General features: G+C 38.3%; 2 protein-coding genes across 9 annotated transcripts in view; one reads left to right on the top strand and one right to left on the bottom strand.

Annotated features, from left to right (window-relative positions):
* The first annotated feature begins 2687 nt into the window (after nucleotides 1-2687).
* eps8l3a (EPS8-like 3a) lies at nucleotides 2688-13942 on the top strand. The gene is made up of 20 exons (XM_051695201.1): nucleotides 2688-2779; nucleotides 3810-3892; nucleotides 3976-4046; nucleotides 5704-5768; nucleotides 5864-6022; nucleotides 6181-6330; nucleotides 6405-6478; nucleotides 6593-6702; nucleotides 7012-7163; nucleotides 7245-7347; nucleotides 7451-7524; nucleotides 9210-9284; nucleotides 9373-9518; nucleotides 9605-9782; nucleotides 9963-9994; nucleotides 10089-10188; nucleotides 10379-10483; nucleotides 10578-10663; nucleotides 12767-12899; nucleotides 13515-13942. Exons 2-20 carry the CDS (start codon nucleotides 3825-3827, stop codon nucleotides 13542-13544), a joined length of 1911 nt encoding a protein of 636 aa, XP_051551161.1. The 5' UTR covers nucleotides 2688-2779; nucleotides 3810-3824; the 3' UTR covers nucleotides 13545-13942.
* LOC127439114 (AMP deaminase 2-like) overlaps nucleotides 13701-18567 on the bottom strand; it is a 31787-nt gene continuing 26920 nt past the window's right edge. For 7 of the 8 annotated variants that reach the window (XM_051695184.1, XM_051695180.1, XM_051695181.1 and 4 more), the window contains 3 exons: nucleotides 18069-18242; nucleotides 15858-15968; nucleotides 13701-15271 (listed from right to left, as the gene is read on the bottom strand). In XM_051695184.1, coding sequence (XP_051551144.1) covers nucleotides 15056-15271; nucleotides 15858-15968; nucleotides 18069-18242 — 501 coding nt within the window. In that variant the 3' untranslated portion in view covers nucleotides 13701-15055. Of the gene's footprint in view, nucleotides 15272-15857; nucleotides 15969-17930; nucleotides 17989-18068; nucleotides 18243-18567 lie in introns of those variants that run through there. The other variant, XM_051695188.1, reaches the window with a different exon arrangement.

Below are 18567 nucleotides of genomic sequence, written 5' to 3'. Positions count from 1 at the left end.
CAAAATGCAGTTTTTAAATGAAGGTTGTTATTATTAAGGGAAAACAAAATCCAAACCTACATGGCCCTGTGTGAAAAAGTGATTGCCCCCTAAACCTAATAACTGGTTGGGCCACCCTTAGCAGCAACAACTGCAATCAAGCGTTTGCGATAACTTGCAATGAGTCTTTTACAGCGCTGTGGAGGAATTTTGGCCCACTCATCTTTGCAGAATTGTTGTAATTCGGCCACATTGGAGGGTTTACGAGCATGAACTGCCTTTTTAAGGTCATGCCACAGCATCTCAATAGGATTCAGGTCAGGACTTTGACTAGGCCGCTCCAAAGTCTTCATTTTGTTTTTCTTCAGCCATTCAGAGGTGGACTTGCTGGTGTGTTTTGGTTCATTGTCCTGCTGCAGAACCCAAGTTCGCTTCAGCCTGAGGTCACGAACAGATGGCCGGACATTCTCCTTCAGGATTTTTTGGTAGACAGCAGAATTCATGGTTCCATTTATCACAGCAAGTCTTCCAGGTCCTGAAGCAGCAAAACAGCCCCAGACCATCACACTACCACCACCATATGCGCTCTTAGGGTAATTTTGGTCGGCCGGCCACTCCTGGGAAGGTTCACCACTGTTCCATGTTTTCGCCATTTGTGGATAATGGCTCTCACTGTGGTTCTCTGGAGTCCCAAAGCTTTAGAAATGGCTTTATAACCTTTTCCAGACTGATAGATCTCAATTACTTTCTTTCTCATTTGTTCCTGAATTTCTTTGGATCTCGGCATGATGTCTAGCTTTTGAAGATCTTTTGGTCTACTTCACTTTGTCAGGCAGGTCCTATTTAAGTGATTTCTTGATTGAGAACAGGTGTGGCAGTAATCAGGCCTGGGTGTGGCTAGAGAAATTGAACTCAGGTGTGATAAACCACAGTTAAGTTATGTTTTAACAGGTGGGGCAAACACTTTTTCACACAGGGCCATGTAGGTTTGGATTTTGTTTTCCCTTAATAATAACAACCTTCATTTAAAAACTGCATTTTGTGTTTACTTGTGTTATCTTTGACTAATATCTAAACTTGTTTGATGATCTGAAACATTTAAGTGTGACAAACATGCAAAAAAATAAGAAATCAGGAAGGGGGCAAACACTTTTTCACACCACTGTGTGTATATATATATATATATATATATATAATGTGTGTGTGTGTGTGTGTGTGTGTGTGTGTGTGTTACCCCACTCTTCCACCAAGGCACTTGCAAGTTCCTGGATATTTCTGGGGGAATGACCCTAGCCCTCACCCTCCGATGCAACAGGTCCCAGATGTGCTCAATGGGATTGAGATCCGGGCTCTTCGCTGGCCATGGCAGAACACTGACATTCCTGTCTTGCAGGAAATCATGCACAGAACGAGCAGTATGGCTGGTGGTATTGTCATGCTGGAGGGTCATGTCAGGATGAGTCTGCAGGAAGGGTACCACATGAGGGAGGAGGATGTCTTTCCTGTAATGCACAGCGTTGAGATTGCCTGCAATGACAACAAGCTCAGTCCGATGATGCTGTGACACACCGCCCCAGACCATGACGGGCCCTCCACCTCCAAATCGATCCCGCTCCAGAGTACAGGCCTCGATGTAACGCTCATTCCTTCGACGATAAACACGAGTTCAACCATCACCCCTGGTGAGACAAAACCACGACTCATCAGTGAAGAGCACTTTTTGCCAGTCCTGTCTGGGCCAGTGAAGGTGGGTTTGTGCCCATAGGTGACTTTGTTGCTGGTGATGTCTGGTAAGGACCTGCCTTACAACAGGCCTACAAGCCCTCAGTCCAGCCTCTCTCAGCCTATTACAGACAGTCTGAGCACTGATGGGGGGATAGTGCGTTCCTGGTGTAACTCGGGCAGTTGTTGTTGCCATCCTGTACCTGTCCCGCAGGTGTGATATTCGGAGGTACCGATCCTGCCACTGCGAGGACAATCAGCTGTCCTTCCTGTCTCCCTGTAGCGCTGTCTTAGGCGTCTCACAGTACGGACATTGCAATTTATTGCCCTGGCCACATCTGCAGTCCTCATGCCTCCATGCAGCATGCCTAAGGCACGTTCACGCAGATGAGCAGGGACCCTGGGCATGTTTCTTTTGGTGTATTGCAGAGTCAGTAGAAAGGTCTCTTTAGTGTCCTAAGTTTTTATAACTGTGACCTTAATTGCCTACTGTCTGTAAGCTGTTAGTGTCTTAACAACCGTTCCACAGGTGCATGTTCACTAATTGTTTATGATTCATTAAACAAACATAGAAAACATGGAGTTTATATATATTTTTTCATACACAGAAAACCACATTAAGGGTTCCCCCCCCATCCACCCTGGAATCTACACCCCTGTATATACTGTATGTATATACATACTGTGTTTATATGCAAACTTTGACTAACTTGTAATCATACTTTGAATTGTATGATTGTTAAGTTGTGAAATGTCTTGACTGATATAGTGATACATGATGAAAAACGACTTGTGAGGATGTTTGCTTTAAATCTATGTTACATTTATTAGATATCCTCACTAATATTGTAAAACTTGTGTGTGTGGTCAGTGTTTAATATTTTTGTCTCTCAGATCTATTGGTGTCACCTGCTTATCTCCACCCCTCTGATCTCAGTTCAGTCACACCTGAGCTCCTTTAAGACTCATCTGTGTCTCAGATTAGACTTTGTCCCACTGTATGTCTGACGGGGGGAGTCTCTGTTCCTCTGGCTGTTAGCGTTTGATCATGAACAGGTAACAACATCTGAACACACAGGTAAGAAACACACAAGATCTCTCAAATCTGATCCACTCTCAAAGTGTTTTTGATTACTAGGTATCAGAGCTTTTTAAAATTGTGATTTAAACTAGTAAAGTCATAGAAATTAATCAAATCTTAGTCACATAAAAGTCATGAAAACTTGTATAATTAATGTCATTTGTCTAAGTAAGTTCAGCTCTAAAAAAACATAGTTATTTCTATAAAAATAATGTATATTTTTTTTAAAAGCTGTTATAGAAATTCATCAGTCAAAAGTTGTGAGAATCTCATGGTCTGAGCTGAGATTTATGTAAAGGGTCGGTTTTGATATTTCACATGTTTAGATCTTTGAGTGAACAGTTATAGAAATCTGTTCTGGTTTGTTTTCTTTTTGCCAACTAATTCACTAAAACTCTTTATTTTTATTAAAATCTGATGTTCTCACAGCCGTTAGTGTTACGTTCTTGATTGTTGTACTCTGTTATTGGGTGTTGAACAGTGTTATGTCAGGTTTCCATATTGATGAGCTGTTTGGTTAATATCCAGCCCGGTGACAGACACTCCTTACAGTTCATTACTGATTATTCTTTTATTACACCATAAACCTGCTCACACACATACAGCACAGAGAGTTAAATGAATATTGAGTTTGTGGGTTGCATTTCATTTATGAACTTTAACATTAATTTCAATTGAGAAAAGATGCAGCAGTCACTATTTCTAAAAAAAAATAAAAAAAAAATAAATGTGCCATGGAAAAACTATGGTAATGTCATTCTAGTCTTCGAAGTACCTACAATATTGTAAGTGCATTAAAATATATCTTAGAAAGCACATGGTGATGCCACGGTATTCTACCAGAATGGTACCATTGTTTTTGGCCTTGGTACTTGAAATGTGTACATTAGTATAAGTATCAAAGTACCATAGTGTTGCTGTCTGATACCATCACTGTACCATAGTAACACAACATAGTACATAACTGTAACTGTTCATTTGAAGTTTTCTAAAACTGGTAATTTCTGACATGTATGTTTGTGTGTAGTAGGTGCTGATACCAATGAAAATGTTTCGGAGTCCGAGTCCTTTCGATTGGTCCAGTGGTTATGCTGATTCACTGCAGTCAAAGTAAGAATTTATTCTGAGATTCACGTTTGTGATTAAACATCAGATTACTCAAATGTGCGTTTAAAATCATTTATTTCCTGCAGTGGCACAGCTGTTGATGAAACCTCATCAGATTTGTCAAGTTTATCCAGACCCAGTGCTAAATCAATATACTGTGAGTATTGATTATCAGAATGTATCCTGTGCTGTGATGTCACAGTCATGAGAGTGTCCGTGAAGTCATCAGATAATGATGTTGATTATTAACCAGATCATCACACTGTCCGTTAACTAATCTGTTGTTGGTCACAGATTTCTCCTTATATAACTGTGTGGTCTTTATACACTGATTCTTGATTAGTGTCTTGTCACATGTTAACTTTAGAGGAGTGGTTTGGTACTGTTAGAAACATACAGAACTACTACTAAAATTATATATTAACTAGATAAAGTATGTTGAGTCAAACTTTGATGATGGTTTCACAACACCTTGTCTGAAAGTTTAAAATAGTTTAAAAACAGGATAGACAGATAGATATGTAGATAGATAGGTAGATAGATACCCTAGAGACTACATTGGACCTCATCAGACCCCATCAAACAACATTAGACCTCACCAGACCCATTAGAGAGCACATTAGAACTCATTAGACTCCCTAGAGAACAAATTAGACCACACAAAACTTCAACAGACCCCTTAGAGACAACATCAAACCTCATCAGACAATATTAGACCTCAACAGAATCCCTAGAGACCCCTTAGGGACTACAGCGGATTATCTAGAGACCACATTAGACCTCATCAGACTAGCTAGAGACCACATTAGACCTCTTTAGGCCCCCTAGAGACCTCATCAGACAACATTAGACCTCATCCGACCCCCTAAAGACCCCATTAGACCTCATCAGACCCACTAGAGACCACATCAGACCACATTATACCTAATCAGAATCCATAGAGACCACATCAGACCTCATCAGACCCAATTGGACTTCATCAGATCACTTAGAGACTATTTTAGACCTCATCATACCCACTGGAGACTACATTAAACCTTATCAGAGCCCATTAGACTTCATCAGACCCCCTAGAGACCACATCAGACCACATTAAACTTCAACAGACCACCTAGAGACTATATCAGACCACATCAAACCTCATCAGACCACATTAGACTTCATCAGACCCCCTAGAGACCACATCAGACCTCATTAGACTTTATCGGACCTACTAAAGACCACATCAAACTTCATCAGACCCCCCTGAGACCACATCAGACCCCAACAAACAACATTAGACCTCACCAGACTACCCAGAGACCACATTAGACCTCATTAGACTTAATCAGACTTCCTAAAGACAACACCAGACCACATCAGATAACATTAGACCTCAATAAACCCTCTAGGGACTACAACAGACCCCCCTGAGACCACATCAGACCTAATCAGACCACCTAGAGACCACATCAGACCCCTAGAGACCACATTAGACCTCTTTAGGCCTCCTAGAGACCCCATCAGACAACATTAGACCTCTTTAGGCCCCCTAAAGATCCCATTAGACTTCATCTGACCCATTAGAGACCACATCAGACCTCATCAGAACCCCAGGAGACCTCATCAGACCCCCTTGAGACCACATCAGACCTCATCAGACCACCTAGAGACCACATCAGTCAACATTATACAACATCAGACCCCTAGAGACCACATCAGACCTAATCAGAACCCCTGGACTCACTGAAGCCTATAAAGCTGGAAAAAAACAACAACCTTGCTGTATGTGTGTTTGTCATTATTATTGTGTATATTGTGTATGTTGTCTTTAGTTCAGAGAAAGGAATATGCTGAATCTATTAACAGACACATGCAGCAGTGTCAGTACAGAGTGGAGGTACAGTAATACTGCAGTAACTCAATACATCTCCACTGATTTATTAATGGAATCAATCTAAAACAGATGTACTGTAAATGTGTTTTCACCTGCAGCATCTGTTCACCTGTGAGTTAGACGGGCAGCAGGTGTGTAATGTTGATGACTGTGTGGAGAGACTGAAGTTTCTGGATGCTACGGGTCGCCTGTGGGGTCAAGATGTGATTCTGGAGATGCAAGATGGAACGCTACTTCTCACAGACATCGAAACCAAGGTGAAGATAAAATTACCAGCTCAGAAGTTCAGCTAAATTCTATCTGAACCACCTTCCCCTGGTTTTACACTCACTATTAGTTAAATATATTTTCACACTGAACAATAAACCAAATGTTTCTTGAATCTTGTTGGTTTTCTGAAATCTTTCTTTTTCAGGATGTGTTGGAGTCATGGCCATTGAGCAGTGTTGTAGAGTTGAAGGCCGTGTTGGATGACGGCATTTATGACTCGCTGTTGACTGTATCTGTCCAAAAACGAGGCAGCCGCGTAACCAACGTCTTCCTGTTCCAGAGCGAATCTCTCAGGGTGAGTTCACGACCTGACCGATTGGGTTTCTCAGCTGTTCTGATGATAAACTATTATTTTCATTTGTTGTTCAGGCAGATTACTTGAAAAAAGACCTGGAACGCCTACTACGAAACAAAAAAGATGATCACAAACAGAGTAATATCAGGTTGGCTGATGAATATTTTCCATCATAAATCCTCTCAGATCATTGAGTTTATCTCGTTATAAATAATCATTAAATGTTGTGATTACATGCAAAGTCTGATGTTTGATTCTGCAGCAAAGCCGGTCCGGGAACCTTCATGCAAAGAAACTCTAAAAACGCCTCCCCACCTCCAGAGTTGATTCTTCAAAATCCTTCTCCAGAACAATGGAGCGCTCCAGATTATGGTGAGATAACATCAAAACAGTGGTAGAATATTTAAATCAGTAAGTGAAAGGAACACAGTGTATGTTGAAAAATGCCTGGATAGTACACTACACATTTCAGGTGGATGATTGAAGCATGCATCCATGCATACTTGTTCGGTAATTTTAACCATCACCCTTTGAAGAATATGTATCACGTGGTATCTATCATACAACAGTGTTGTTTCTTAAAGTACATCTTTTGCCATCACCAGCTAAATACATACCTTTTGCACTTGGTCATAGTATGTGAATAGGGATTAAAAGAATGATTGCTTTTGTCCTGTTCAGATGAGACCCCTGTTCCAACTCCACCCCTCTCCAGAAATAACTCCACCTATATGAGGGTGGAGCCTTTAACTCCTCCTCCTAAAGTAGAAGACAGGGCCCACAGACATACCCCGCCTCCTCAGAGGCCATACACTGAGAGAGAGAGGAATATTGTGAGTATTCACTTTAATCAAAATAATGCTTGAATTTTCACATATAGAATTGAGAGTTTTTATTGGTTTGTCTCCGCTTAGGACATTCTGAATCATCTGATTAATGATATTGAAGCATTTGTGGAAAGATTAGCAGCTGTGGCTCCAAAAATCAACAAAAAGAAAAAGAAGAAAAAGCACAAAGGTGAGAGACATGATAGATTTGTTTCAATTAGAATAGCTGGATTATATATGCTTATAAATGCTGTTTTTATTGTTTTCTCTGTGTGTTGTCTTGTCTGGTGAAGCTGTGAAGGGAATGCCAACAGATGAAGAGTTTATATTCTGTCTGCAGAAAGTCAAGATGGCGTTTAATCTGCTGGTATGAGAACTACTGTTTTCAATAGTGAAATATCACTGCTGTACACTATGTATATTGTCAGTTATAATCTATACAAATCTATCATAATCTATATAATCTAACATATGAAATACTATAATTATATTTTATAATCTACAGTATGTTATATATGAAAATGTATAATCTGTCATGATAGATCATAATGCAAATATATATACTGTATATATATATATATATATATATACATACAACAGTTAGTTCCGGTCCTCAAATCTGATTGGACAAGAGACGTTCCATGAGTACTTCACTGTGTGTATCACTCCGCTTGTGTTCGTGCCGTTCTAAACTAAAGTGTAAGAGCAGTGCAGATGTGTTAAGAGCTATCTGTCTCTTTACATTTAATTTTGTGACATTACATATTTTAGCCAGCAGGTGGAGGCAAAAGATCATATTTGTGTGTAATATGAGCCAGTTGGTGAGGTGAAGTGAGTCAGCATCAGTCAGTGTTTATATTCAGCAGCACTCCATGATCGTGTAAGAAAGTAGTTCCATGCACAAATGTGTTTTATTGTGACCGTACTCAGTTATTCCTAATTGTTTTTAACATTTATTTGTTAATTGAACTGTTGTATATAAGCAATATCACACTCACAATCGTGCTATATGGCCCTAAATCAGCACTACTGTGATTATCTATTGCGGCCGAATCACAACATTGCTGATGTAGGGCCATATAGCACGATTGCGTGTGTGATATTGCTTAAATATATATATATACACACACAGTATATAATCCATAATCTAAATTTTAGATTGAAAATCTATATTAATATATCATAATCTATATCAAAATCTATCTGTCTACAAGCTATTGTAATCCATGTAATCTATTGTCATTTCTGAAAATCGCTAATAATCTATTGTATTCAATAAAAATCTATAATGGGGGTCTGGGTATCTCAGCAAGTAAAGATGCTGACTACCACACCTGGAGTCGTGAGTTTGAATCCAGGGCGTGCTGACTGACTCCAGCCAGGTCTCCTAAGCAACCAAATTGGCCCGGTTGCTAGGGAGGGTAGAGTCACATGGGGTAACCTCCTTGTGGTCGCTATAATGTGGTTCTCGCTCTCAATGGGGCATGTGGTGAGTTGTGCGTGGATGCTGCGGAGAATAGCGTGAAGCCTCCACACGCGTTACGTCTCCATGGTAACGCGCTCAATAAGCCACGTGATAAGACACGCGGATTGACGGTCTCAGACGTGGAGGCAACTGAGATTCGTCCTCCGCCACCCGGATTGAGGCGAGTCACTACGCCACCTCGAGGGCTTAGAGAGCGCACTGGGAATCGGGCATTTTCTAAATTCGGGAGAAAAAGGGGAGAATAAAAAAAATCTATAACAATCTTGTAATCGAAATAATATATTCTAATCTGAAAATCAATAACAATATATTGTATTCAATAAAAATCTATCTTAATCTAAATAATCTATTGTAATCTATGATTGTCAATAATAATCTTTTGTAATCTACTGTATATAATCTATTCTAATCTATAATTTTTTTATAATCTATTGTAGTCTATAAAAATCTATAATAACATCTGTCATAATCTGTAATAAACTATTAACTGTATTAATGTAATATAATTTGTTATAATTTATAATAACCATTTGTAATGATAATCTGTTTTAATCTGTGTTTATCAGGCTAAACTGCAGGGACAGATTACTGACCCCAGTGCTTCAGACCTCACACACTGTCTGTTCTCTATACTGGACATGGTGAGACACACACACACTTTCATGTGTTTTACACACTGTTCTCAAGATGAAGCTCTGTTCTGATGGGTGTGTGTGTGTGTGAGTGTAGATAGTGTGTCACTGCGCTGAAGATCTCCCTCAGTCTGTAATCGCTCCTCTCTTCGAACCGGAGTGTATTGTGTTCTTGAGTGAAGAAGCTTCACCTGATGAAGACAAACTCTGGCAGTCACTCGGAGACGCCTGGAACATCCCCAGGTAACACACTGAACACACCACTTGCTGCGACACATTAATAAACACATCTCAGTGACTGTGTGTGTGTGTGTGTGTGTGTGTTAAAGTACTAAATGGCCAGAAGATGATGAAGACATTCCTACATTCACACCAGTATTTGATGATGGCTGGGAGCCACAGGACATCACAAACACTGAACCAACCAACACTAACAGTAACCGACCAAACAACACTAACACAACCAGCAGAGAACCAGTGACACGACCATTTGACACTCGACAAATGGTACAAACACTCATCGTCACACATTTACCTGCTTGATTAGTGACATAGAAATAGTGCACAAATGGTGAATCTGCATTTTTTTTACGTCATCACATTTCTTTGTTTTACATTTATAAAAATCACTGTAGTTTACTCTGAATTCTGATTTAGTTTTTATCATTTGTTTATCTTCTTATATAGAGTATGAAATCACGACAGGAACAGCAACAAAGGTACAGATATTTCACACATAAATATTCAATGATACGATGAGATTTTGTTTGTACGATGCTGTTTTTGTGTGTGTAACTCTTGTGTTTTTTGTAGCCCAGAAGAGGAGTTACCAGCGAGCTACTTGCGAGCGTTATTTGATTTCGCTGCTCGTAATGAGCGTGAACTCACTATCAGTAAAGGTGAAGAACTACAGGTAAATTAAAGATTACTACACACAACAAACAGTTAATACATTTCAATTTCATTTGGACTATAACAATAATTCATCTTCTGAAAATTGCTATTCATTATCCAAGCATTGGCGTCTGTGTTTGTGTACATGTGTAGAGTATGTTTCTGGTTTTAGAGCCCTAACATGTGTGTGTGTGTGTGTGTGTGTTCAGTTGTTGGACATGTCTAAGCAGTGGTGGAAGGTAAAGAATAAAAGAGGGCAGGTCGGTTATGTGCCGAACAACATGCTACAGTCTCCAGATCAGCAGGAGAAAAGTGTATGTATCTGTCACGTTTATTTGTAGTTCTGACACGCTTTCTGATTTTTATACTGTATGTCCATATTCATAAATTTGCTCTCATAACCTGCAGGAAACTCCGTCTGCACCCGGACTCACCAGAAAATCCCGTCCGGATGAAGTCAAAGCCTGGCTGGAACACAAGGAGTTCAGTAAAATGTGAGAAACAGAGATTCATGAGTCAGTGGACCTCATGCATGAAACGTGCTGAATTTCTCTGTAAATTATTTGTAAAACCATTCTTACGTTAAGCTGTATGCGTCAATTTACAGAAGAGCGGTTTCACGAACGATTTACACTGAAATTGTCCCATGATGTGACACTTTACGGAAGATGTTTCACAAATGAATTACACTGAAACCATTGCATGATGTGACAATTTACACAAAGAAAGTTTTGTGAATTATTTAGACTGAAACTGTTGCATGATGCATCGATTAACGGAGGGTTAAGTTACATTTAAATCGTTGCATGATGCGACAATTTAGGAATAATTATAAATATTAACTATATTAAAATAATAATTGTATAAATTTAATACAATAGTAATACTTTAGTTTCACTCAAAATGTCTCTTTTTATTATTAGTTTTTCTTTAGTTTCATATCAAATTCAGTTTAGTTTTGGTTTACTTAATAGTTAACATAAATAGAGCATAAATAGTATTAATTTTTAATTAAATTATTTTATAAAACAAATTATTTATTTTTCACTGCAACACTATTTGTTGTTTGTCCGTATTATAGCACATATTATAATTGCATTTTTATTTGATTTTAGTTTTTGTTAATTTGCACACGTTTTTATTTGTTAGCAAAAATATTTTTTTCACTAGTAGTTTTAATTTACATAATAGTTTATAATAATAATCTCATTATATATTTGTGTGTATTGGGCCTCATTCATGCATCGATTAACGGAGGGTTAAGTTACATTTAAATCGTTGCATGATGCGACAATTTAGGTGAAGAACACTGTCACAAATGACTTACTCTGAAATCGTTAAACGATGCGAAAATTTAGCGAAGAACAGTTTCACGAACGTTTTACACTGAAATCTGTGCGTGGTGCGACAGTTTAGCGAAGAACAGTTTCACGAACGTTTTATGCTGAAATCGAAGAACAGTTTCATGAATGTTTTACACTGAAATCGTTGCATGATGCGACAGTTTAGCGAAGAACAGTTTCACGAATGTTTTACACTGAAATCGGTGCGCGGTGCGACAGTTTAGCGAAGAACAGTTTCACGAACATTTTACACTGAAATCGTTGAATGATGTGACAGTTTAGAGTAGAACAGTTTCACGAACATTTTACACTGAAATCGTTGCATGATGCGACAGTTAGCGAAGAACAGTTTCACGAACGTTTTACACTGAAATCGTTGCATGATGCGACAGTTTAGAGTAGAACAGTTTCACGAATGTTTTGCGCTGAAATTGTTGCACGGTGCGACAGTTTAGGGAAGAACAGTTTCACGAACGTTTTACACTGAAATCGTTGAATGATGTGACAGTTTAGCGAAGAACAGTTTCACAAACGTTTTACGCTGAAATTGTTGCATGAGGCGACAGTTTAGGGAAGAACAGTTTCACGAACGTTTTACACTGAAATCGTTGAATGATGCGACAGTTTAGCGAAGAACAGTTTCACGAATGTTTTACACTGAAATCGTTGCACGGTGCAACAGTTTAGCGAAGAACAGTTTCACGAACGTTTTACACTGAAATCGTTGAATGATGCGACAGTTTAGCGAAGAACAGTTTCACGAATGTTTTGCGCTGAAATTTTTGCACGGTGCGACAGTTTAGGGAAGAACAGTTTCACGAATGTTTTACACTGAAATCGTTGCACGGTGCAACAGTTTAGGGAAGAACAGTTTCACGAACGTTTTATACTGAAATCGTTACACGGTGCGACAATTTAGGGAAGAACAGTTGTGAAAAATTATTCACTAAGCAGTGATAAATATTTTCAACAGTAGTGTGAGCCATTATTGTCACATGACCTTATTGCCTTGCATGTTTAACAGTGAGTGCCATCCAATTATCATCTTGAAATAGTTCTTTTGTATTCAAAAATTAATTTAGTCAAAAATGTCTTTACTTTTTTGAGTCTAATCAAATAAGTCAAGAAAGAAATTATGATTTTAAGCTCATTCGTCAAGTCACACACATACAGTATCTCACATAGTGTGCTCTGTTGTATAACGACAGATGATGAAATCTGTGGTAATAAACTTTATTTTCGTCTGTATGTCAGTACGGTTCGTTGTTTAGGAGGTCTGAGTGGTTCCATGTTGTTGGGAATGACGCGTGATGAACTGAAGACAGTTTGTCCGGAGGAGGGCGGTCGAGTTTTCAATCAGCTGCAGAACGTCAAATCTGCTCTCGCGGTGAGTACATAACTATGATGTCATTTAAATACAGTGCGGTCTAAAAGTCTGAGACAACACTGAAAATTGGATATATATGTTTTTCATCTAATCCTGGCAAAAAAACATTTTGAAAGACAAAAATAAAGCAAACTTTAAGACATACAATGAATCTGAAATATTTCAGCTCCTGCTCTATTTTTAGGTCACTAATCAAATAAGCCAAATTGTGACATTGATTATGTTTAACTTCTGTGGACAAAAGGGCAGATTTTCCTTGTGTCACGTGATGTCATATTGAAATAGGGCAGTGGTAGCTCAGCGGTTAAGGCTCTGGGTTACTGATCAGAAGGTCGGGGGTTCAAGCCCCAGCACCGCCAAGATGCCACTGTTGGGCCCTTGAGCAAGGCCCTTAACCCTATCTACTCCAGGGGCGCCGTATCATGGCTGACCCTGCACTCTGACCCCAGCCTAGCTGGGATATGTGAAAAAGAAGAATTTCACCGTACATGTGCAAATGTATAATGTGTGATAAATAAAGAAAATTATTATTATTATTATTAAATACATAATGTAATATTTAAGTATGCAATGTCATTAACATGTACAAATACTTTTATGATGTACTCTTTTCAGATGGCCAAAGAAGTGAGACCAATGATCTAAGAGATGACAAACACAAACTACTAATGGATGAAGGAAATAGTGTATAAATAACATTTTGTGTCACTCAAATAATTTCCCCCTGTGTGTTAGTATTTATTCATAATCAGAGCTGCTAATTCTCTAGTGTTTTGTAGAAATGCACAAACACGCAGGAGCAACTGTATACATGCTTTATTAAAATCAACAAAATAATCTTATCTGATCAATACTGCTGGGACAGAAAACTAGTGTCATCTCAATCATTCACAAAAAACTATATTTTTGTAATAACAGAAAATAGCTGTGATCCTTTGTTCTCAGTGTGGGATCATTTCAAACCTGTTTCAGTGTGTTGTATGTCATGCTTTGGTCTGTTTTTGGTCGTGCTAATTTAATAAATCATGCATTTTTTCCCTCAATGTGACCAATGATCTTGCATTAACTTTTGTGTGAGTTTATAATGACAATGTTGTGAATCATTATGGGAATATTTGTAGTAATACTTGGTAAATATTAACAGTCAGTTTAATGTTGCGCTGAAACTACTGCAGAACACATGCAAATAAAATGACAAACTTAAAAATTCTGAAATGATGAATCCTGTTAAACGATTGTTTTAAATTCAATAATATAACATCTAGTGTATCAGAAAATACATAAATCACTAACATGAAACTACCTTCATATATATCTGTAAACTTAATAAAAACTTCATCTGTTCAGGCCAAAGTATACTTGGGTTTTCCGCTTGCTGCTACAATGTGTGCAACGCAAATATCGTCATTTGTACTGTATGCGCGAACGTCTACGAGAGATGGCACGGCATGCAGAAAAAGAAGTGCATGGTTTTCCGCATGCGGTTTCGCACACCGTGGAGCGCTAAGCCTTCCCAAGTAACTCTTTTGGCCGCAAGCTCGCATGTAATGTGCTAATGACGAAAACTGCATCATGCACACTGTGCGTGAGATGTACCGGTATGCGGAAAACCGAAGTATACTTTGGCGTTAAGGGGTTAGGGTAGGTAAAAGGTTAGGGCAGGTGTAGGGGTTAAGGTTGATATTAAGTTAAGGGAGGTTTACGATTAGAAAAATATTCTTCATAGTAATAAGCTAAATGTAGATTGGACTCTACAGCGCCCCCTGCAGATAACATTAATTATACACGCACATCTGGAACAGTCCCGCCATCAGAGAAACATATTCCTTTAAAATGACATAAAATCCCAAACAAAGATTAAGAGAAAGCAAGCGTAAAATAATGAGAGCGAGTGAAAGATATTTTCACAGTGAATTATAATCAAAATAAAACAGCTACTAAAAGGCACATGAGTGTGCTGTGATGTTATAATGGGGCTTATAAATGAGGTATAACACCTCATACTAACACACACATTATCTTATATCTGTGCATAGCTTATTTATGTCTCTAATCATGCACTTGAGTTTATCTGAAGTGACGGGCGAAGGCAGAGATGAGCACTGGCGTATGGCATGTTTATTTGGTCCTGATGATGGGCGGGGTTATGGGATTATCTAGCGTGCTGATTGGCCAGGCACGAATGACAGCATGTCTTCCTCCTCGATGAGGTCCAGTTCTTGTGTCCTTACGGCTTGTGTGATCAGGTGAAGTTCCTCACACAGAGTCTCGTGTCGGTATGCCACACGGATGTCGGGAACGTTTGTGCGGCGGATGTCGTTGCTGATGGGCCCCTCTTTATTGTAGTCTGGACCCAACCAATAACTCTTGGTCTGAGAGAGAGAAATTAAACGTAGAGAATAAACGAATATAAAAACATGTAGACAAGAGTAAAAATGTGTTTGTAAGTGTAAATTTCATTGGATAATGTACAGTCAGCTCTGTAATTAATGTTATAATAGTTCTCCATTTAACACTTTATTCAAAGTAAATTAAATGTTTATATAATTAAACTATATTAATATAATTTATTTTAATATATATATATATATATATATATATATATATACACACACATTAAAATTATAAATATTAACTATATTAAAAAAGTAAAACCGGGCGTTTCAGATGAGAAGCATATTTAATGCACACAAAGTGCCGAACGCAAGATGAATATCATTAATTTTCAGTGCAGAAAAACCCTGGTTAGTAAACTGTGCGTAAAAGGACGTCCAGATGTTTTGTATTCTTTCAGGCAAACTGGCATAACTACATTTAATTAAAATAAAATAAAAAACTAAAAAGTCAGTCAATTGAATAAGTCAAAGTAACCTTAATTGCTCACTTAAATTAGTAACTATATTTGCCAAAGTTTTATAAATGTGTCCAGTTGTGTTTGTGTGTATTGTGTTGTGTTACCCTGTGTGAGAATCCGCTCATTAACACACTGTTTCTAGCCAGTTCGCACATGTCACATGAACTCAGTTTCCAGACCTGAGCAGCGATACTGTACTCCTCCATCAGAGGCTCCTACGACACACAAACACACACATTTATACACACACAGCATTCACATCATACACACAACACAAGTCATCTACATGAATACACACAGAGTCCAAAATTAACAGTCATCAAGCGCCAACTGCTAGCAAAAATGGGCTTATCTACTGTAATTTATTCAGTTGAAAAGACATTGGGGAATGTTGTCAAGTTATACATGTTGATACATTTTTTAGGAATTGTTAAGTAAATATAACATTTACTGTTAATAGTCGTTTTGCTTTTTTTTTTTTTTTAATTGCAACATAATACAGTTTTTTTTTTTTTTCTCCCCTTTTCTTCCCAATTCCCAATGCGCTCTAAGTCCTCGTGGTGGCGTAGTGACTCGCCTCAATCCGGGTGACGGAGGACGAATCTCAGTTGCCTCCGCATCTGAGACCGTCAATCCGTGCATCTTATCACGTGACTTGTTGAGCACGTTACCGCAGACATGTAGCGCGTGTGGAGGCTTCACGCTATTCTCCACGGCATCCACGCACAACTCACCACACGCCCCACCGAGAGCGAGAACCACATTATAGCGACCACGAGGAGGTTACCCCATGTGACTCTACCCTCCCTAGCAACCGGGCCAGTTTGGTTGCTTATGAAGCCTGTCTGGAGTCATTCAGCACGCCCTGGATTCAAACTCGTGACTCCAGGTGTGACAGTCAGCGTCTTTACACACTGTGTTTAACCCTTGTGCGACCTTCGGGAAATTTTTGTCTTTTTCATTTTTGTTTTTTCGATCATTTTGGCTGTGTTTATGCCAACGGCATAAATTTTGCCAAAGGTGTGAATTTTTGGGGTAATTTTGATATTTCAACCTCATTTCCAATAATACATCTATAATACACTGTGTACACAAAATAGTTACACTCAGGACCTTCAGGACAAAAATATCCCCACTGAAACCCATTAAAACTGCAATATTTGATCCCAGTGCCATTAAAGCATAAAATCATTAATTCTATGATATTATTCTTTCATTCCGGAGCCCTGGCTTCAAAATTGACATTTTTTATATTTTCCACCAGATGACGCCATTTTTCTCATGTTTAGCCTATGGAGCAAATACAAGCTTTTCCCCTATTTTCTGTTTGCTGTATTATAGAGCACTGCAGGACAACTGAATAAATGATTCAGATAAAATTGTGTGTGTGTGTTGGTATGGATGTCAGAGTGTGTTTTGTATGTGTGTATTGAGAAGTGTGTGTGTGTAAAACAACAACAGTGGCATTATATAAACAAACTGGCATTTAAAGGGTTAAAATTCTGAAGATGAATGAATATTTGATAGTTATGATCAGGACTGATGTTGGTTAAAAAAATTAACTAATTGAACGTGGAAAATAATATTAATATATAATATTATTATGGCAGTTTTTTGACAAGGACATTTTTGTCCTCTAAGGACCTCTGAGTAACTTTTTTTTAGTGACGCACATGGGTTAAATTGCGAATGCTTGCTAACGTAAGTGACATGAGCAAATTAAATCAAAGAAAGCAGCTTCTATGCGTCTTCCAACAACTTTTACTTCAGCTGTAAATTGTATTAAAGTTTATTAAAGTTTAGCTAAGAAGCCATATATATATATATATATATATATATATATATATATATATATATATATATATATATATATATATATATATATAGTTTAATGGTTTTAACTCCAGAACTCGACAACATTCCTGCCGTTAAAACAGCCAAAATAAAAACACAAAGGAATGAAATCGAAAAAAATATTACACTGCAAGGTACTTGCTAATCTCTGCCGTTTACCACTCAACTCTAAATTTATTAGCATTACTAAATATTCAAACAGCTAAACCGATAAAACAATTTCAATTTGTAAAAAAAAAAACGTGCATTAAAAAGTTAATTTTTGACCCTGATTTCACACCACACACATACAGTCATGCAAACACAGACACAGCCGTAAATACCGTCATAAATCGTCATCACGGCGAAATGTGTCGTCCTGATGCAGCGTTAAACCTGAAACTGATGCTTTAACATCAGACACAGAATAATGGCAAACGTCATGAGCTCATCGCCTGCTGTGATTGACAGCTGTCGCTCACCTTAGTGAAGTGGAACTGTAGCGGGTCGTCGGTGGACAGCGACACCATCAGGCCGCGTGACAGATACTCCGGTAACGGGTTCCGGTGATAACTCAAAAACAGACTGTTATTACTGAGAGGAGACATGGCGATGCCCACCTGAGCCAGATAGTACAGATACTGCAGAACCGGAGCCTACAGACAGATGGAGACAAAGATCATTCGTATATTGATTAAAATGAACATATTTGTGCTGTAAATCTAGAAAACCTACATATATTATCAATAGTCATTATTTAATGTAGAAAACATCCTATTTTATCTAACGGAGTCAAAATATATTAATAAACATCAGCAATTAAATATTTCACTTCAAAAATAAGACAGTGACTGCCTCAAGTGAATCAGTGAATCATCTATGTGAACCAGTTCATTCACATGAACCATCCAAACGAACCGACTCATTAAAATAAATTGTAGATCCCAACGCTAAATTAAAGTGAACCGTTTGTTTAAATCA

This window comes from Myxocyprinus asiaticus, chromosome 50 (assembly GCF_019703515.2).
Source record: "Myxocyprinus asiaticus isolate MX2 ecotype Aquarium Trade chromosome 50, UBuf_Myxa_2, whole genome shotgun sequence".
NCBI lineage: Eukaryota > Metazoa > Chordata > Actinopteri > Cypriniformes > Catostomidae > Myxocyprinus > Myxocyprinus asiaticus.
This window is presented reverse-complemented; position numbering and strand designations above follow the sequence as displayed.